The 21,604-nt window shown below is 52.7% G+C and overlaps 1 protein-coding gene across 11 annotated transcripts in view; it reads left to right on the top strand.

The window, feature by feature from the left end:
• The window catches only part of CRTAC1 (cartilage acidic protein 1), a 157,998-nt gene that overhangs the window by 88,613 nt on the left and 47,781 nt on the right, over nt 1-21,604 (top strand). For all 11 annotated transcript variants that reach the window (XM_047826131.1, XM_047826122.1, XM_047826125.1 and 8 more), the window contains exons 4-5: nt 9,125-9,261; nt 14,722-14,878. In XM_047826131.1, coding sequence (XP_047682087.1) covers nt 9,125-9,261; nt 14,722-14,878 — 294 coding nt within the window. The remainder of the gene's footprint in view (nt 1-9,124; nt 9,262-14,721; nt 14,879-21,604) is intronic.

The following is a 21,604-nucleotide window of genomic DNA, read 5'->3' as shown; positions in this document are numbered from 1 at the left end:
AACTTTGTCTTGCTTGCTGCTGTGTGTCCAGGCCCAAAGAAGTGCTTATGTCACTTAATAAACATTCAATACATACATTTGAATGCGTAACTGAGATACTCAATGAAAAGCACTTATAATAGTGTCTAGGACTTAATAAGTGCTCTCCAAGCAATAACCATTATACTCTTGCAGCGTGAAGCAAGTCAGAGGCTTTAGAAGTTTCCTGGGCAGAGGGGTCAGGCCTCCCTCCTGGCCCATGGGAGAGAGAGACTCTAGGAGCAGAAACCGAAAAGGACCATCATGTAAACAAGTACCACCTAGATAAGGGTACCAGGGGGGCATGGGTTAAGGATTAAGAATTGGAAGATAGGTAGGAGGGAGGGAACAGAAAGACTGACCACAATCCCAAGAAGGCCTGGGCCACAAAACCAGCTTATGGCTTAACTTAACTGGAAAAATACAAGCCAGTGTGGTTCAGATAATACATTACTTGGTGAAAACCAGGTAGGAGGGGATGTAGGACAAAGGGGGACCAGAGGCTGGTGCCAGCACCTCCCTCGCCATCCAAGAACCCAGGACCTCCTGCAGCTCCCGGTCAGAGCCCATCGCCCTAGGGATCTGGCGCTGGCCAGCCTAGCTGCTGTCCTGTGTGGCCCCAAGTTCTCCTGCCCATGTAACCTTGAGTAACGGTGGTGTGGGTAGGGGATGGGCCAGCGGCAACTGTGAGCCCCACCACTTACGTTATTTTTACTCGCTGAGTTCAACAGAATAGTCACTAATAATCTGCTGCCTTCAATCTGCATATACCTCCCTCCTCTTCTACCGAAACAGTGGTGTGTACTCTACTCACGTGGCTACTCTTGGTTTGTTTCATTTAGCAATCAATTTGGGGTATTATTTCACAGCAGCACACAGATAGCTTGCTCATTCTTTTGATGGCTGTGTAGTACTCCATTGTGTTGATTTGCCATTCACCAAATCGGTCCTCTGTTGATGAACGTTTAGGTTGCTTTCAATCTCCTGCTCCGACAAGCCGTGCCACCAAATGAATAAGTTTATGCAACATACCATTGTCCACAATGGCGGGTGCGCCTGTAAGGTGAGTTCCTACAAGGGAATCACTGCATCAGAGGAGCATACGTGTGTGGATTTGATAGGCATTGCCAAACCACCCTTCAAATGGACAGTCTAATGACATTCCATTTGGCCCTGACGCGAGTGAGCATTTCCCAACATTCTCATCGACACAGTGTGTCATCATTTTTAATATTTGCCAATCTTATAGGAAAAAATTTGTACCTAAATGTAGTCTTAATTTTCATTTTTCTCAAAACGAGTGAGGCTGAGCATATTTTTATGTATTTGAGTCTCTGCTCATCGTCTTTGCCCATTTTTTCTATTGATTATTGGCCTTTTTCTTATTGATTTATAACACCTCTTTATAAATTAGGGAAATTAGTCCTGTGTCTGTAATGCATGTTGCAAATAGTTTCCCCTTGTTTGTCATTTTTGTTTTGTCTTTGTTCATCGCGGGTTTTGCAATGCAGAACAATTTTAGGTTTATGAACTTGGATTTATCGCTGTTTTCTCTAATGGCTCGTGGGCTCTGTGTCGTCCTTAGGCCACCGGGAGGGGCTTCTGTGCCCTCTCAGAGAGAAGGGGTCAGTCACTGTGCCAGAAAGGAAAGGGGACGGGGGGGGGCGGGATGCACTTCCAGCTTCTGCCCACACCACAGATGAGCCACCTGCTCTTGAAAGCAACCCCCGTCCGGCAGCTCCCTCAGCCAGGCCACTTGCAGCTACACCCAGACACGCTGTCTCTTGCAACTCAGAGTGTGTTCTGTGGCCCAGCAGCACCGGCAACAGCCAGACGCTCAGGCCCTATTCCAGACCTACCAGACCAGAATCTGCATTTTAACAGGATGTCCTTGACTTCCTGTGCCTGGTAAAGCCTGAGTACCTGCTCAGTCTCCACCTTCTATCCTAGTCGGCTCCCAAGGTCTCCTCATCCCCAGCCTTGTTTCCTTTGGATGCACAGTGCTGATTTTCAGCTCACCCAGCCCGGCCCCCTTTGGGAAGAAGCTCATGAGTGCTCAGGCTCCCTCCCCTACCCCTATGGGGCTTCATTTACATGTGGCCCCATAAGAAGGCAGGATGGATGAGGCTGTCAAAGCAGTTCCATAAAGAGTATGGGGCCCCAAAGGCCATTTTCTCAGAACGAGGTTCCTTAGGAGTCAGGGACTAGACTGCCCTCCACCAGCACCCCTCCAGCTCTTTCATACAAGGGGGGATGGGGACACTTTGAAGTCAGGCCACTGTTTGAAGCTCAGCTTTGCCACTTAACACCGGATGTGCATCTCTAAGCAAATGACTTAACCCTCAGAGTCCCAATTTCTCTCTGTAAAATGAAGAACCTACCTTCCCAACATGACATGGAGAGGGCTAAATGAGCTGATATGAGTGAAGCATCTGGCAGGGGTTGGTCAAGATTTCCCTCTTCACCCAGGGATGGAAGGAGGAAGACTGGGGTCAGAAATTATATCACGGTCAAGGGAAGTCTAGGTTCCTTCTTTATTAAAATGTCCTTTGCCTAAACTAGTCCTTTCTTCCCCTGAGGCCATCACAGCTTTGCTGGCTTTCCGTTGACTAAGTCTTATAAAGCATTTTATATTTAATATCAGCTTATACAGTTGTCTCCTGGGATGTGGCTCATTGAGGACCTGGAGTGGTCATGCCCTGTAATTCCCTGGATGATGATGGTGGCATGGTGGTGATGATAATGATGGTCATGATGGGGAGGATGGTGAGGAGGGTCATGATGATGGTGACAGGGGTGGTGAGAATGGTGGTGGTGATGATGAGGGTGGTGATGATGATGTTTTTTTTTTTTTTGTTTTTCCAAGTTTATTTATTTTGAGAGACATAGAGCAAGTGGGGGAGGGATAGAGGGGGAGGGGAGAGAGAAAATTCCAAGCAGGCTCCATGCTGTCAGCGCAGAGCCTGACGTGGGGCTCGAACTCACAAAACCATGAGATCATGACCTGAGCCAAAACCAAGAGTAGGAGGACACTTAAGCAAGTGAGCCATCCAGGTGCCCCTATTATTTTTATTATTTATGGAATTTATCATGTGCCGGATACTGTCCTAAGTACTTCACATACATTGTAGAATTTAACTCTCACAACAGCCTGATGAATAGGTGGCCGTTCTCCTTATCCAATTTTACAAATAAGAAAAAGACAAGCTGACGACTTGCCTAAGGTCACCCTAGGCCAGGGACGTTGCTGGCTCCCTCCTTAACCCTGCTGTTTGACAGTAATCTCTTTGCCTTATGGAGGAAGTTGGAAGCGGAGCCCTCTTCCCTGCCACACACATAGCTCACTCTTCTCTTTGCCACCAATACCAGACCACAAGCCAGGTCATCTCCCTGAGGTGGGGGCAGCCCATGGGGGAGGAGGCACTCAGGCCAATGATCCTTAGGAAGAGCCCTTTATGATCCAAACGTACCCTCCTAGTGGCTCCAAGTTATCCTCTGGGGACAGAGCTTGGTGTGGAGGGGATGACAGAATGGTGACTTGAGGGCCACTTGCTTAACACTGCTGCCCTCAATGCAGAACCTTCCCCTTTTATTTGTCTGATGATTCCCCCATCTCTGCCCCTTCTTCCTCCTACACCCGAATGAGTCTGCTCCTGGGACACGTTCTTTCTCCTCTGCCCCAGCTCCAACCTCACTGCTGTGCAAGCTGTTATCCTTTGTGGCCAGTGACCTCTTGGACATGTCTTCTCTCCACTTTGGGACCCTGTCAGATGCAAGTGGCCACTCCCAGCTGGCCCAGCCTCCCTGTTTCAGTCGCTGTCCCTACATTGCGGACCTCTCTCACCCAATCCCCCCTGCCCTTCATGCTCCAGCTTCCTATAGCCCGTGCTTCCTCTCACTCCCCCTATCATCACAGAGGTCTCCGCCTTTTCTCCCTTGCTAGCTCACTCCTCACTCCACTGCCAGGTTAATCTTCAGGAAACACTGTCTTCCCCAGATCAGAACCACCAAGGCCCCTTCACCGTCAGTCTTGGAATTAGTGGGTCTCTCTTGCCCTGCCATGTTTTTCCTCCTCAACCTCCACAAACTGTCCTCTCTGGCGTCTCCTCTGCATCTCTGTCTATGCACCCGGCCTGCCTAGAGCACCACCCCTCCACCTAAGCCACAGAGCGCAGCACACAGAAGCACAGGCTTTGAATCTGTCTCCACCACTTACTAGTTCTGTGACCTTGGGCAATTGACTAATCTCTCTGCCCCCTCAATTTCTCCACCTGTAAAATGGGTCTATACCAGCTCTCAAGGTGGCTGTGGGGTTTCGGCAAGAGGATGGCTGTAAAAGAGAATGCTTCACACAAAGCCTGGCCATGCCAAGTGCTCGATAAACAAGAGTCATTGTTGTTGTTACTCTGACCCTTCAAGTACGGGTACACATGCCTCCTCCATCACGAGGCCCTCCCTGCTCACTACAGCCCCTTCCACCCTGACTCCATGGCATCTCCAGGATGTATCATCCTGTCCTGTTTCTCAGAGCTCTAATAACTGTGGGGTCTTAGGTAGGTCCCTTGCCTCTTGTGCATCAGGTCAGGGGAATAGTGCCCACCCCGGGGGTTGTGGTGAGGGTTAGTGAATGAATATATGTGCCTGGCACATGACTGAATATACATGAAGTGCTATAGAAATGTTAAGTAATATTAGTTTCACTGTGGTCCCACAGCATCTCCTCTACTTACCCTTCCTGTTGTAGAATGGACTGTAAGCACCCTGAATCAGCGACCAGGACTCCTGCTTCTCTGTGGCCTCCTACTGCACTTGGTACCCAGCAGGGCATGTTAGACCCCCCGAGCCTCACCTACAGGGCCTTCCCAGCTGGCCACCTGGCAGTAACTGGCAGTTCCAAGCCTCCTTTAATGCCAAGGTGCCAAAGTCAGGATGGGAATTGGGAGCCCCCAGAACTGCCTCTCACAGGGGCTGTGACCCCTAGCACCCCATGTCTTGCCCATGAACACCCTTCTCTTTCTCCCAGGCCTCTGCCCTCTCAGAGTCTCCCACAGGGGCTCAGGAGAGCCCCCGTCTTCTCCCTTCTTCCCGAGCAGCTGCCCCCCGACTTGGCGAGGGACCCCAGGGCAGAGTGCAGCTACAAGGAGCCAGAAGGCGGGATTACACGCTGACATGGGCCGGAGGCCAGTGCCGGGTGGTTATTGCCAGTGCCATCGACCCACACAGCTCACTGTTTATCTGTCTTCCTGACACACCTAATTACCCAGGTTGCAGCTGCCAGAGCGTTTGCTCTTCCTAAATCACGGGCTCCCATCTCTCCTCACCCAGGCCTCCGGGCCTCTGCCTGTAGAGGGGCTGCCATTGATTTTGCCGTTCCCATTTATGATCTACAAGGCTCTGCATCGCTGTTGCACATTTTACCTTAATTAGTTTATTCTTCTGGGCGTCCCTGGTCAGCTCAGAAGCCAGGAGGTGGAACAGGGGAAGAAGCTAACAGCACATGGCGCCCTGACCCTTCTCCAGAGCCTGGGTGGACATCCAGAGACAGCAGTTTGCTAAGAACAGTGCTAGGTCCACGGGATGTTAATAGATGAGCTGTGAAGAGGGGTTCCATGGCCAACTGTATTTGGGAAAGACTGTATTAAATGATTAAGCAGGGGCGCCTGGGTGGCTCGGTCTGTTAAGCTTCTGACTTCAGCTCAGATCATGATCTCGCAATCCATGAGTTCAAGCCCCACGTCGGGCTCTGTGCTGACAGCTCAGAGCCTGGAGCCTGCTTCGGATTCTGTGTCTTTCTCTCTCTCTGCCTATCCCCCGCTCACATTCTCTCTCTCTCTCTCTCTCAGAAATAAACATTAAAAAAAATTTAAATAAGATTAAGCAGGTAATTTATTGCAAGACTTTTTAAAAGTTTTAATAGACTGATGTCCATGGAGAATCTCGAGGGGGCATGATGGAAGGTGTGGTCTTTCCCAAACTCAGATGATCACAAAATCTTTTTTCCAGGCATCTCACAGAGACCAGGGTTCCATAAAGCACACTCTGGGAAATGTTTGTCTTGGGTGAGCGGGAGGAATGGGAGGTCATGAAGCCAACAGAAAGGGACAGAGTCATCCTGGTCCCGTTTGTTCCTCTTGTCTCACTGAGGTAGGAACTCAACGGCATGAGAAATTTCTGCCACTGAATGCACAGGTACCCATGGTGCTCTGTGAGCCCCGGCTGCCGGCAGCTGCCTTCTCACCCCGGCCCGCGCTTCACCAGAAGTTAACCAGGGTACTTCAGTGGGGACTAGACGAGTGGGAGGTTACCGTCTAAAGGGGCCCTGGTGTGACAGAGGAGGGCAGGGCCGCTCACTGTTGGGGGAGGCTGGAGACCTGGAAGCCTGCGGGGCCCTCCGCAGAGGTGCCCTGAGCGTCAGCAAGCGTTGACCAGGCTGCCGCCGCCTCGGGAGCAGCCGTGAGCACGGCGGGCCAGGCCCACAGTCCTCTACCGCAGTCCTGAAATCCTAACCATTCTGAGAGCCTCAGGTGTTTTGTTTTTTTTTTTAAGTTTGTGGGAAAGTGAATTGATAGCAAAACCTGTCCTGGGCTGATGTGAGCTATTTATAGACTTTATTTATCCCACTTAGTGTGAATATTCATATATTTTACAGCAGAAATATTAATGTGTTTAATTATAGGGTGCTGCCCCATCCCTCTTGGGGGTGTTATGTAATAAATGGTGTGTGCGCTGTGTTACCTTTCTAAAATGTGAAAGAAAAAAATCTAAATTTCTAAATACATCTGGCCCCCAGGGATTGTGATGAGGTGCTGTGGGGCTGCCGTGTGCAATGCTGACCATGGCCCCGGGGCTTCAGTGCCTTTTTTTTTATGTGGATTTATTTTAGAGAGAGAGAGAGAGAGAGATAAAGAGAGTGAGAGTGGGGGAGGGGCAGAGAGAGAGGGGGACAGAGGATCTGAAGCAGGCTCCAAGCTCTGTGCTGACAGCAGAGAGCCCGACCTGGGGCTCAAACCCACGAACCATGAGATCATGACCTCATGACCATGAGCCGAAGTCGGACACTTACCTGACTGAGCCACCCAGGCGCCCTTTCAGTGCCTTTCATCCTGTAACTCCCACAGCCACAATGTGGGGGAGGAGGCACAGGAAGGAGTCAACTCCCTTGACCCCCAGGTGAGGAAACCAAGGCTGGAGAGGATAAGGAACCAGCAAGGCCTGAGCGGAAATTGGCGTGGGCACAGGCTCAGGCCATTGGAATCAGCACCTGTGCTCCCATCCAGAACCAACTCCTCAGATGCCCCCGTGGGCTTCCCTCCCAGGCCGCCATGGCTCTGTGCAGACCCCAGATGTGGCTCCTCAGCCAAGCCTCCACAGAACAGACACCTGCAGGCCTCCCGGATCTGCTTTCTGCTCCCCTCAGAAAGGGCCTTTCCCTCCCCCAGATTGGCCTCTGCCCCTCTAAGAGAGTCAGGCTCCAGTGCCAGCTCCCTGGTGTCTGGTGAGCATTTGAGGCCAACTCCAGACCCCACAGGCCACGCACCAGCTCCCGTGGGTCCCTGTGGTCTGAGGAGGTTCCCATGGGAGGCCACTCAGAGAGCAAAGCCTTTTGTTGTCTCCTGGGCAGAGCACCTGAGAGATCCTTTATATCCACCCTCACCTCACATGCTCCCACAGTCCTCTTCAGTCACTCGTTTCATGCACTGACTCTCGCCAGAGTCCTGCAGTGCAGAGCTAATGTCCCTGAAGAACCTTCAAGAGTGGCCCATCTGTAACATGGCAATGACCACTTGTGTCTAGACCACTTGGTCTCATAGCTACCGCCTTGAGGGGGCACTGTGCTAAGCCTTTGGGGTGCATCATCTCACGTATTCCGCACGGTAAACTTGACACAGTTATTACTGCTGTCCCATTTCCAGGGAAACTGGAGTTCAGAGATGCTAAGCAACTTGCCTAAAGTCAACAGCCAGCCCCCAGTAGTAGAATCTGGGTAGAACAGAGACCAGGACCGGGGCTTGTGTACTCTAAACCCAGACGTCTTAACCGCTGCAGCATGCTGCTTCCTTCCGCCTAAGCCCATGGCCTCTCCCTTGGGCCAGCCAGAGAGTCAAGTGCAGGGGCCTGTCCCCAGGTCCACTCTTCCCCAGGCTCACCTTCCTGACTTCTGCAGCTGCTCCTTGCGTGTGTTCCTATGCCAGTCCTTGCGAGCAGAACACGATCCCTCCTAAAATATGACTGCTCTGGGTCTCACAGGAGCAAGAAATAAACTAGGGGTGACAGCAGAGCGGAGAGCTTTGATCAAGTGGTCTTAGAAAAGCTTGAGCCTCCGGCCACCAGAAGTTCTTCCCTGCTTCCCCAAAACCAAGCTGCTTAGCCATGAATGTGCCTCAGGAGGCCACAGACCCCCTGCAGTTACATGTGGTATATCGTGTGGTGCATGTGTGTGCAACTCCCTGAGCTGAGGGTCCTCAGCCTCCATCCACTTCTCAAAGGGATGGAGACCACTGCTCCCTAGGGCCTCCCAGGGCTCCCCAAACCCTGCACACCACCTGGGTGCTGACGCTGCTGCCGTCCAGTTCCCCTGGGTGTGGGAAACAGATCTGTCAGAACCCCACTTCCAGCCCCTTCCTAGATCCGGACTTAGAGCTCCACCCACCAACCAGGATCATTTTTTCTCAGACCCAGATCAGGTCCTGCAATCCAGCAAAGAATGTAGGAGGCAGCTTCTGGGGAAAGAGAGATTCTGGGTTGAGTTTGGGTGCTGAGATATCAGCAATCCCAGATCTCCTGGATGTTGCAGGAACATGGTGCAGAATGTGAAACCCAGCTGTTGAGAGTCATCTCGGACACACAGCAGTGGTAACATTTCTTCTGTAGTTCCTGAGGCCTGGCCTGGCTCTTTTCATAAGCCTCAGAGTCTCTTCTCTCAACTAAAAATACCTGAGTGCCCCCCAGACGGAGCCTCGCCTGCTTGAGTGAGTGCTGCGGGGTGCACTCACCTTGCTGCAGGTGACCCATCCACCTGTGGCCCCGACCACCTGTGGTAGGTGCCCCGAAACATACCTGCACGCCGGCCCGCCATCCACCGGCGCTCCCTTCCTCTTCTCCCCAGGGGTGGCCACGTACACGGACAAGTTGTTCAAGTTCCGCAACAACCGGTGGGAAGACATCCTCAGTGACGAGGTCAACGTGGCCCGCGGTGTGGCCAGCCTCTTTGCCGGGCGCTCCGTGGCCTGCGTGGACAGGACGGTGAGTTCAGGGGTGCGTGGGGGGCCTGGGGAGAAGAGGGGGGCACACAGTGATGGGAGAGCCTGGAGGGGAGCCAACAGGCAGACATCCCCCGACAGAGTGAGGCTGTCCGGGGCAGAGCCCAAAGCTTCACCAGCAGCTCCCACCGCGCCTTGCACATAGTAGATACTACATATCAACAAGACTTGCAGGGTGAGTTGCAGTCTACTTTCATATCCTTTCTCCCTGGAGGCCCTCCCGGCAGCCAATGAGGAAACGGGTCAGGGGCTGTCATCATCGTGTCCGTCGGGCAGAGGAGGGAGCCAAGGCCCAGCTAGGGGCAGTGGCTTGCCTGAGGACCCAAAATAGATTGGCAGTGTGACTAGGACGTGAATCAGACTTCTCTAGCTCTAAACCTCGTGCTCATTTTTTCAACCAGTATTTATTAAGTGCTTACTTTGTGCCAGGCATTGAGCCACAGAGCTCTCCCCGAAAATATCTGTGGAACCAATGAAGGCATGACAAAGAGGTTCATGGGTGGGTGAGTGGAGGGTGGCCCGAACGTCCCAAGTACTCTAGTTAATCAAGAGCTCTGTCGCCGCGTTCGCGCCTGCTAGTACACCGTACCGCAGGGGCCATCCCAAAGCAGGTGGGGAGGAAAGGCTGAGGGGGAGGGCAGGGGCAGATGCAGCCACCTGTCCTATGGGGTGGCCCAGCAGTCCCAGCCAGAGCAGGAGGCTTGCCGTGGAGGTGATTTATCCCTCCTGTCACCTGCTCCCCTCCTGCCCCCTCCTTGGCTTCATAGACAGTCATCAGTAAATCAGGGACCCAGCTGCTGCCTAGCTCCATTCTGGGGGCAGGGTCGAGGGGCCTTGCTCATTTCAGGATTGAGATGGCACAAGGGGATTGGGGATTCAGTGTGAATCTTCACGGCAGGGGCCTCCAGGCCTTGGGAGAAGGCAGGTGCCAGGTATAAATATTTATTTCTTAACAAGCTGGCACTGGGAACAGAAGCCAAGCTGGGCTGTGAAGCCACATTTAGCCCTGACCTGAATCTTTGCCACCTGGACTCCTGCCTGGTGGGAGGGAATGAGGAGGCGGCAGCTCTGGGAGCGGCCCCCACCAAGAGTAAGAAGGGTCTGGGGGGTACCAGACCCGGCCGCTGCTGGGAGCCTCTTCCCAGGCTCCTGCTTCCTGTCTCGCTCCTTCTGAACCAAGGCTTCCCACACGTGGCCAAGGTGGAAACCATCTCCGATCTGGTGGCAGGGCCTGAAGGTTAATCACAAAGAGATGCACTCTTGTCCTAACAAGGTCATCTGCACGCCCACGCCTTTAACCACAGGACAGAGGCACCACGTGAAATGAAAAAAGAAAAAGAAAAAAAACAAAAAACATGCTTTGGCACACAGCACTGTAGGCAGGCACTTAGCGGCTTGCTCAACCCCAGCCTCAGGGAACTAGAAAGAACCCCTACAGTCAGTCTGCCACCAGGAAGGGGGCTGCTTTCTGTGTCCAGCCACCACTGCTGCCTCAGCCATCCCTGGGGCCTGAGAACTGTGGAGGGGAGCAGTAAGGTGAGGTCATGGCCACTCTGGAAATTGAGAAGTAGGAATGTAACCTGGTTTTTGGAAACCCAAAAGCAATCTTAATAATGACAGCTAACCTTAATAAAGTACCAACATGCCAAGCCCTGTGCTCAGTGGTTTATATGCATCATCTTCCTGAATCTTCACAATAAGCTTATGAGGTACATGCTATCATTATCCCCATTTTACAGATATGGAAACTAAGGCTTCAGGCAATTAAGCAACTTGACCTGGGTCACATAGTAAATGGCAAGCAAAGCCAGGAATGGAGCCCTGCCTGCCTGAGAATGAATCAGACGCCATGGCTCCCCTGCTTCTGGGTGAACCCACAGCAGACACACATTTCTAACCACAGGTTCTGTTACAGTGTTCATCCTACTCCTTCCTCAGCCCCGCAGCCCCCACTGGGAGCCTTTTAATCTACCTGTTCCCAAAGTGTGGTCTCCAGACCAGCAGCACCAGCATTGTTAGAAATGCAGATTCTGAGGCCTGACCCCCACTCCACCCTCCAGACCGGCTGAGTCTGAACCCACGGTGGGTGGAGGGGAGCAGAAATCTGGGTTTGAACTAACCCTGCGGGTGACTCTGGTACAGGCTGCAGTTTGAGAGCCATCTTGCAGGTAAATGTCTCAACCCTACCCCGTGCCCTTCCTGCCCTCTCCCCAGCAGCCCTCACTCCCCCTCGCCCCCAATCCTGGCACACTTGCCTGCCCTTTGTCTGCAGCTGCCTCATCATTCACCCACCTTTCTGGATCCAGCTGAAAGCCGGTCTCTTACAAGAAGCGTTCCCTGATCGATAATGATTATGCCTCATGTTTATATAGCATTTTTATCTCTCGGAGACCTTTCACATGTGTTGTCTCATTTCATCTTCTCAACAACCCTGCCAGGAAGCAGGGAGAATATGATTCCCCTTTAACACATGAGGAGACGTAGCCACAGGGGGCGAGGAACCTGCCCGAGGACAAAAAGCAACGTTGGGGCAGAGCCTGGATGAGGACCAAGCTAACACCCCTAGACCATGGCTCTCCGGGAGTAGTTCCTGGGCCAACAGCATCACCTTCACCTGGGAACTTGTTAGAAATGCAAACTCAGGGCCCACTCCGGAGCTCCCGAATCAGAAACTCAAGGGATGAGAGCTAGCGTCTGTGTTTCAACAAACCTGCAGGCAATTCTGATGTAGGCTGAGGGTGAGCCCACTGCCCTGCTGGAAGTCTCTTTCCAGGCTCATCTCTGAGAATCACCTCACTGTCCCAGAGCGATTGTAGTCAAGGTCACATGTGAGTCTCTGCAGCCTTCTATAGCCATAACACATCTGTGTTTGTCAAGTTTTATCAGCCCAATACATTGAAGAAAGGAACTGGCTATAACGGAAGTTTATCAACATCCTAATTTCTAGCAGAGTGCCTTTCAGTTCATTTGGGCTTAAATTGCCCGTTTGTTGACAGGACTGCTAACAGCCGGGAGGCTCAGGCATGGGCACGGGGAGGGCGCACTCTCCCCTTCGGGCCCGTTCATTCAGCCTTCATCCTGTCATTTCACACACATGTACCCCGCTTCTGGGATGGGCAAGAGCCTTTCAGGGTCCTCCCCCAGTCACGAAGCTGTGTTGCAAAGCGGTGCATCTCAGACTTCAGTTTTGCACAGGGATCACGTGGGGTCTTGTGAAAATGCAGCCTCTGATTCATCAGGCCTGGCGGAGGGGAGGGGTCACCGAGAGTCTTTATTTCCAACCTGCTCCCAGATGACACTGATGCTGCCAGGCCAGGGACCACGGAGGAGCGAGATTCGTGAAGCACAGAGTCCCAGGTGGCAGGATGGGGGCTCAGAGAACCAAAAAAGAAGGGGCATAAATATCTTTAGAGAACATCTTTTCCACCTTCTCCAGCTTCAGCCCCTGACACACCCTACCTTGCCTTTCATATTCCAGCAACACTGAACCAACTACTTGTGGTTCACCTACATACATCATTCTCTATCACCTCTGCCTGGAAGGTTCTTTCCTCTACACTTCACCTGGCTGAGACTCCTCTTAGAAAACCTTTTCTGAACTCTGCATGGTTCAGTGCCCTTCCTCCGGGGGCCCTCTTCTGTACACCAGGAAATGCTGTACATATTCTCTTTCTTCTCTAAAATATTTTTAATTCCAGTAGAGTTAACATATTTATTTTTTTAATTTTTTAATTTGAATTCCAGTGTAGTTAACATACATATTCTCTTGATCATATGCGTAATTGTGCTATTGCTGACATGTCTGCATCCCCTCAGGAGACTGTGAGTTCCTTGGTTGTCCTCACCCACCAGTCAGACAGACCCAAGTAGCTCTTAATCAGCTTCCCCAAAGAAAACATGCCGTCAGTGATTGGTTCGGTGGGATGGGGGGTGGCTTCTGGAGTCATTGGGTAAGAAATAGAATCAAGCCAGGAGGGCTGAGGGCCGAGAAGGGGCCTGGAACTCAGCTGTTTCTCCTGGGTTGTTTTGTGTTTATGGCTTGCCTTTAAAGTTTATATTTATTTCTTGGGGCACCTGGGTGGCTCAGTCGGTTGAGCGTCCCATTTTGGCTCAGATCATGATCTCACGGTTCATGAGTTCAAGCCCCGCTTCAGGCTCTGTGCTGACAGCTTGGAGCCTGCTTCGGGTTCTGTGTCTCCCTCTCTCTCTGCCCCTCCCCCTCTCGTGCACACACACACACACACACTCTCTCTCTCTCTCTCTCTCTCTCTCTCAAAAACAAATAAACATTAAAAATTTTTTTTAAGTTTATTTATTTATTAATCAAGCCCCTGCAGAGCCTGGTGCAGGGCTCAATCTCACGAACCGTGGGATATGACCTGAGCTGAAACTGAGAATTGGATGCTTAACCGACTGAGCCACCCAGGTGCCCCATGTTTATGGCTTGCCTTTAAATGAGACTATAGGCAACCGAAGAATGAAGACTTTGTCTTAGGTACATTTATCGCAAGAGCGTGTTGCATGTAGTTGGAGTTCAAGATATATCTACCATCTGATTAATTGGAGGGAAATGATGAGAGGAAAGCTAGAAAACCGTTAGAATTTAGAAATCGTGCAGATCTCTTGGGGGAAAGGAGGCATCCATTGAAGAAATGACACCGTTATACTAACAGACAGAAAAGAGTCTTTCATCCGCAGGGTTTCGGACTAGAGCGGAGAACGACTACAGCTGCAAGGAGCTGGTACCCAGGCTTCTCCTGGATGCAAAGGAAAAAAATATTTGAGACAGTGTTAGAAAGACAGAAGCAATATACTATTTCTTTCTGGTAATATGGGAAAACCAGGGGGATGGAAGAGGGAAGGAGGACCCCTGCATATCCGAGCCGCCTATGCTACCGAAATAGAGGAACAAGGAGATACAGGGTGGGCAGTGGGGAGGGAGCAAACTCCGGAATTTGCTTGTCATCTTGGCTGGAGTGAGCTTGAATGGGAGAGAGACAGAGAGACTGAGAATAATGGGAATTGGTAGATCAATCAATCAGCAAATATTTATTGAGCAGCTACCCTGGCTGGCAGCTGGAGAGAGCTCAGCTGGAGAGAGGCACATTAGAAAATTGTCTATAAAAAGGTGGTTGTGGGGGAGAGGGAGGGATGTGTTCTTCTGGAACAGGATAGAAGGAGAAGCAGGGCTGCTTTGTATTAGGATGCGGCAGGGGCGGGGGGGCGGGCAGGTGTCGTGCACTCTGTAGCCTCTGGGGAAAGCACCTCTGGAGTTGGGCCCGTGCGCAGCTTGCAAGGCCATGCACTCTGGACCAGGGAGGATCACCTGACCCGTGAAAGAGCTATGGTCCTACAAAAGGAGGGGGAGAACCGCTTTCTGGGAAAGAGACCAAGATGAGCCCAGACCGGTCTGCTCACCCACCCTCCTTCCCTTCCTCCTCAGGGCTCCGGACGCTACTCTATCTATATCGCCAATTATGCCTACGGTAACGTGGGCCCTGACGCCCTCATTGAAATGGACCCTGAGGCCAGTGACCTCTCCCAGGGCATTCTGGCGCTCAGAGATGTGGCTGCTGAGGCTGGGGTCAGCAAATACACAGGTAGGCAGAGTGACGTGCGGCGTGCTGTGAGTTGGAGGGGTGGGGGGCCGGGGCTGGGGGCTGGGCGCTGCAAGGCTGAGTCTAGTTTATCAGAGCCCACAGGAGAGGGTGTGCTTGCGTCCCTGGGGAGGGCAGGATGAAGGCTTGATTCCATCCCCCCACCCACACGAAGCTTCTCCAACACTGCCTTTCCAAGGGTTGGTGAGATACCTGTCAAGGGTGGGCTTTGGGGGCGTGGGGGACACAGGACGTAAGGTGAGCACAACATCATCCTCTCCCTGGAACCTCTTGCCCCGTTCTCTGCTGTAACCCAAATCATGGGTGAACAGGTTCTGTAGGAGAAAACTGACAAATCACAAAGGCCGAGATTTAAAGAATTCTTTATTGCCAAACAGCAGATGAAATTATTTACTTATACATAAGCGGCCAGGAATTGAGTGCTAAATCCCTAAGCTTCAGCTGGGTCCTGTCTCGGATAACTGAGCTCAAAGAATTGTTTTCTTGTTCCAAAACCTCTCCAGGCCCTTTTTTTGAAGCCATGCTCCCCCCAAATCTCTCTGGATGGGGGACCTATTGTCAGTCTCTGACAGGGAGATCTTTCTAGGGAAGGCTGTTTTTCTAATTCTAGCACGGCTGCTGACTAAACTCTGATAATCTGCCAATAGACTGCTGATGGCAGAGCAATCCAGTTCCTGTTTTGGGTGCCAAAAATCAGGAAGCCGGAGCTGTGCACAACAACTTCGCACGTGAACTTGGGCCTCACTCACCCCGAACCTGTAATTTGGACATAGAAATCCTTAACTGGTTGACCTTCCCGATATATCCGTCCCAACTTGCACTGCAGACTTCCAAAGTATAGGCCTGCCTGAATCCAAATCCTGGGGCTGGAAGAATACTTGAAGGGTCGTTTGGGCCATCCCCCTGCCTCTGGACAGCCGGGTGGTAGCATACTCTCAAAGCCCTACTTGGAAAGGGTTGTCACAGCCTCTCCTGAGTTTATGATGCCTTTCTCTAGCCAACTTTCCACCTCGGTGAAACAGGGAGATTGATGTTGACCTGTCTGACAAAGTTTGTGGGAACAAATGGCTAGACAGTAAAATAGTGTGCACAGCTCAAGCCCCATCAAAGTGCTCGAGAGCCCCACACGTGAACGTGCAGTCTTTCTGGCTGAGTGTCAGTAATAAACTATGCTTTCCTGGGAAAAGGAATAAACATGCAGGAGCTTCAGCCTAGATTTGTACAGTCAATTTTTCTGAATAGTTCCCAGCTCTGTGCACTGGGCTGGCTTGGCAATTAAGTGCCTTGATCTGCAGGAGAAGGAGAGTGGGCTGGGGAGATGAAGCACTTGAAAATGATGAGATGGAAGGGAGGCAAGGTCTGGGAGAGAGGGTTATACACAGAATAAAAGAATTCGGGAGGTTGCGGCTGGGTTTGAGCACGAAGGGGACATTGTTCACGCTGGCTGGGCTGGCACAGGGGCCGGCAGGAACCAAGGAGGGGGCAGGAGGGGACCGAGAGGAGACAGCTGAGGAGTACGGATGGGGATGGGAGCAGTAGCCAACTGCGCCGGGCTGTGCTGGAAGGGCCAGGCAGCTCAAGGAAGGGACAGCAGCTTCTGTGGAGCAGGCAGGCAGGCCGGGGCAGCTGGCGTGCCCAGAGGACACGTTAGAGCAGCTTTGCAGACTTCCAAAAGCCATTTGGCTGACAAGAACCTATTTGGCCCACCAAGTTACTATTGTGTCTGCCCGCCTTCCCCGGCCCACCCTTTCCTTGCCCGCCAAGCCCCTCAGTTCTACCCTGCAGCCCCCTTTGTCACTCCAATAATGACGCATGGACATCTGGCTAGAAAGCTAGCCCAGAGCACTGCCCTGAGCCCCAGGGACAGACCCCAAATGCGAGGGCCACCACTGGAGGCCGGCCTGATTGCCGAGGCTCTGGCACATGGCCAGTGCTCAGCTCCAGGCTGGTGCCCTGGGGCCTGGGAAGGGGGAGGGAGGCAGGCAGTGTGATGAGCAGGCCAGGAGGGAAGTAAGCCATGGCCAGATGTGCAGTCGGGGAGCCACACGTCCCCAGAGCCAAGCCACACAATACCCGTCTGCCGGACAGACCTTGGAGAAACTCTTGTTTTACAAAAGAACAAATCGAGGTCCAAAGAGGAGAAGGGACTTGCCCAAGGTCACACAGAAGGTTTGTAGAGAAACTAGCATTTAGAGCCCCGACCCCAAAGCTTAAACTGCCACAACCAGCTGACCTTTCTGGTGACCTCCAGCTTGAGCATTCAGCTCCAGCCTGCAAAACGGGAGGGGCTGGTGAAGGAGGAAGGCCTGGCATCCCCCAGGACACAACCCCAGGGAATGGCCCTCACGGGTTTGATTATGACCCCCAGGTTTTGTGGCTGAAGCAGCTGCTTGGCCAAGGCTATGCGGGCAGCAGGGGGAGGCCGGCCAATGGCACTGCCTGCACCATGCTGTCCGGCTCTCTCGGGTGGGGGGATGGGAAGCCTACTCTCCAGACCTGAGCAATTCCACTGGCGGCTGCCACTCTGCTAGGTCACAGTGCCATCTAGCGGCTACCGTGCCCACTCTCGGGGGACTCGCGGGCTGCGGGCCGACATTGGGGTTGGTGCCGAGTTGAATGGAGGGAAGCCCACTCGCCCGTAGTCCCTAGTTCAAGAAGAATGCCAAGCCCCAACTTTCCCAGATGCCGGCAGCCCCTTGGAGCCTGGAAGGTACAGGGAATCCTGAGAATTAGTTGTCCGTGTGGCAGAGGGCCTGGCATGGAACCCGAGGAGGGGGAAGGTGAGGACCAAGAGGTCTACACTGGCCTCTGCAGCCCTGAGTGACCTTGGGCACATCCCCAGCCTCTCTGAGCACCTTGAACTAGCAGCGTGAACCACTGTCTCACAGCGCTGCTAAGAGGACAGGCTCTGGCGTCACAGTGCTAGGTACCAGTCCTATCCAGGCAGCGATCGGCAGCTTACTAATGTCTGTGGACCTCAGCTTTCTCACCTACAGTGGGGGTGTGAGAATGAAGGTTGGCAAACATAGGACATGGCCGGCACAGGGCCTGGCCCACAGGTAGGACCCTCGGAGCGTAGACCCTATCCTCTGAGGTGCCCACAGGGATGCCAGGGCCCTCTGCTGGGCACCTCCTGGGTGCAGGGAGCGTCCTGCAAGGCACAGGGGGCAGCACAGAGCAAGCCCGCCCAGCCCCTGCCCTGGAAGCATTGTCCATTTGTCTCCCGACCCCCACTCTGCCCTTCAGCCCCGGGTACAGCCCTGGGCCTCTTCATGCCCATCTCTATTGGAATCCACTTGTCTCCCCTCTTAACTCTGCCCACCCCCCCCACCTCCACCAGTCTCTATTCCCTCCCCAGGAGCTCTGCATTTGGGCCTCACCCTCTGAGGGAGCATCTGCCTGGGCTGCAAGGCGGTGATTAAAGAATCCTTACAAGAAATTTGGAAAGAAAATGAAGGTGGATTTATGACGTGGGGTGGGGATTTTTGCTGTTGGCTGGGAGTGGTGTAGAACAAAGAGGAGGGCAGATCTGATTTATAGGAAGTCATTATTGGAGAAGGAGATGCCTAAAGCCCAGCTGAGGCCTTCTGGCGGCTCCCCAGCAGCCGACTCCAGAGAAGTGACCGTGGGCAGCAGAGTGGGGGCCACAGAGCACCCCAGTTTGCCAGGGGTGCACTGCCTTGCAGTGGGAGCACAGCCAGATCTGACGGGCAGCACTGGAGTGACGGGCTCCTCCAGCAGGGCCCAGGACCCTCCAGGAGGGCAGCCCCAGACCTGCCCCAGAGCACATGGGGTGTCACTGTACTGGGTGAGTGACAAGAGGGGGCATCATTTTCTTTCAGAACAAACACATATATGTCATATGATACAAATACAATCTTTTCTTCTGCTAAAATAAGGTTTTAAAGGTCAAGCCTGTGGCTGACCACTCCGGGCCTTACCGGGAGCAGGGATCCCTCTTCTGCCTGGAGGGGACTTCTGTAGAAACATCTTAGAGCACGCTGTGGGGGAGTACAGGCTCCAGGGTCATGCAGGTGTGGATATGAACTGTGATCCACTGCCCGCTGGCTGCGATTACACTTCCTGGAGCCCAGGTTTCCTCACCCGGCAAATGGTCAGGTGGGATGAAGCTACAGAATGTCTCGTACATATGACGGGAGAGCAGGGAGCCAGAGGGGCTGCTATTAGATACAAGTCCGTATCTAATACCCTGCCCTCCACACACTCAGAGGCCCACCCAGCATCTGTACGTCTCACAGAGGGTTTATGGGTAGCACCAACACAGTATTATTCCGTGTTTGAATTTTCAGGAAATTTAGGATGAAAGACCCTGTTACCATCCTGCACTATCCTCACACCCCCTTCTCAAACACACACACATACACACACACGTCATTCCTCACCCTTATGTTTTCCAGCATCTTTGCTACTCTTATATAATTGCTTGGATGTTCTCGGAAGCCTGCAGGCCTTGGCATCCACAAGAATTGTAAGAATTTTATTTCTGTTGAGGTCTCAGTAGATTAATCCCATGGGTCCAAATTCCTTGACCAAGGGGCCTCACAAAGCCGCAGTGGTGTGGACTCCAGATGGGCCCAGGAATCCACTCCCAGCCATGCTCGTCCTGAGTTCCAGTCTAGAGGATGCACTGGGAGAATGGGAAGGAGCCTTGGATATCTCATTCCCCCACCCAGTTTACAGGGAGGGAGACCAGGGCCTGAAGAGCACACAGCTCAAGTTCCTGTAGCCAAAGCAGGTGCAAAGGCCGGGCAAGGACCTAGAGGCTTTTCCTTAGCAAGGCAATGCCCGCCTCCTCATGCCTGGGTCCTCTGGCCCACAGTTTGGGGTGGTTCAGCAGCACCCACGCCTTTGTTCTCCACAGCCTCTCTTTTCCGTCCTTACCCCGCCACCCCTGGCTCCCAGATACAATACGGCCTTTCAGCGGGCCACCCCAGTACGGCCTCGATGCAGTCTGAGAAACGGATTGCCTGTACCCAAATTGGACTTGAGTCCGCCTTGCCAGAGCTCAGGGGTTCAGAACTTTAGGGGTGCAGTTATTGAGGATAAATGAGGCTGCCCCGTGGGGAGCAGGACCAATGGGCAGATAATCAGAGGGGGCGGGCAAGGATGTGGCAAGAGGAAGAAGGGCAGTGGGGAGGCATTTCCCCTGTAATTCCACCTCCCCCACCCAGCTTGATGGGCAGAGTGAGAGGCCGCCAGGAAGGGTTGGGCAGGGAGCAGCGTCTACACCCAACAACGGAACAAGGAAGCCTTAGACGCTTGAAAGTCCTGGGGAAATAAGGAGATTTTATTAACCTAGCAGGTGGGAAATTGTCCCAGCTAATGACTCTGTGGCACCTGACATTTTCCAAGGTACCTTCCGAAAACCACTCACTTAATATTTATGACAGCCCTGAGAGGGAACTGTTGTTATTGTCAGTCTCACGTTATAGGTGAGAAAATAGACGCCCAGAAAGGCTGGGTGAGGTGCCCAAGGTCACACTCAAACCTCCTGATCCCTAATCTTCTTTCCCACCACCAGGGCTGCCTCTCCAGCCCCAAGTGGGGAAACTGCTTGTCCCCAAGAGGATGTGCCTGCCTCAAATATAAAAGCATTCATTGATGTAAAGTAGAATTTAACTCACAATTGGGACATCATCCTCCAAGGCTAAAATAAAGATGTTCCTGACTGCCCCTCATGCGGCCACAAAAGGTGTGTGCTAAACCTTAGGAGGGGAAGAGCTGGGGGGAGGGAGAACGGGTAGAAGATACTGAATCAGGAACCTCTGTCACTGGCCACACAAGGAGTGGAAGTATCCGGCTACCCTTAGGATGGATGGATTTTGTTGGCTTGAAGAGGACTTACGTGGTCCACCTGGGAGGAGGGTTTCCCCTGCACAGCAAGGGGTGCCAGTACTTGATCGCCCCCGTCTCAGACCCCAGTTGGACTCTCCATCCTGAGGCCGTGGGGGGCCTGTTCCCAAGAGGCTGTCTCCCCGACTGTCGACTCACCTGCTCCCCAACTGTGCGGCGAACTTGCCAAGAAGGAGTTGTGGGTAACATCTCTGTTATGGTCCAGTTGCCATGGCAATAAATTGTCACTAATTAGTAGTGTGGTTACCATGGCAATTTTCTAATAATTACAGGTTACAAATGGTACAAGCTTTCAACCCAACCCAATTAGTTAATTAGAAAGATTTAGAAATTTGTCCAAGAGGGAAATAACCTGCTTTGTAGAAAATGAAGAGAATGTGTCACAGCTTGAGAGCCAGAGGCAGAGAGGAAATTGGAGAACACCAGAGTGGGGAGGAAGGATGGAGTTGCATGGTGGCGAGTCCCAGAGCCCCACCTGGAATTTCCGGGGGCCCAGGCAAGGCCGAGGGTTTCTCACTGAAGCCTGTTCCGGGGCTGGAATCTGGCAGGACCAGGGCAGGGACGGCTGCCAGCAGCCACTTTGCGGCTCCTCTGAATGGGCAGAAGTGGTGCTCAGGTTGCAGGCCAGCACCCCTCTCTGCTGGCTTTAGGAAAGGCGTCTGAAAGCCTCCCCACCCCACACTGTGGCTGTCCTAATGAAGAACACATTTCACATCTTGGATGATGCTCCCCGAGAGCACTGTGGATTCAGTGACTCCATTTTCATGAGGCTTGGGCTCTCCTTGAGAGCTAATTAGATTACCTGGGAGGAATATGGGAGGCCCAGGGCCCAGA

The sequence above is a fragment of the Prionailurus viverrinus genome, chromosome D2 (assembly GCF_022837055.1).
Source record: "Prionailurus viverrinus isolate Anna chromosome D2, UM_Priviv_1.0, whole genome shotgun sequence".
Taxonomy (NCBI): Eukaryota; Metazoa; Chordata; class Mammalia; order Carnivora; family Felidae; genus Prionailurus; species Prionailurus viverrinus.
This window is presented reverse-complemented; position numbering and strand designations above follow the sequence as displayed.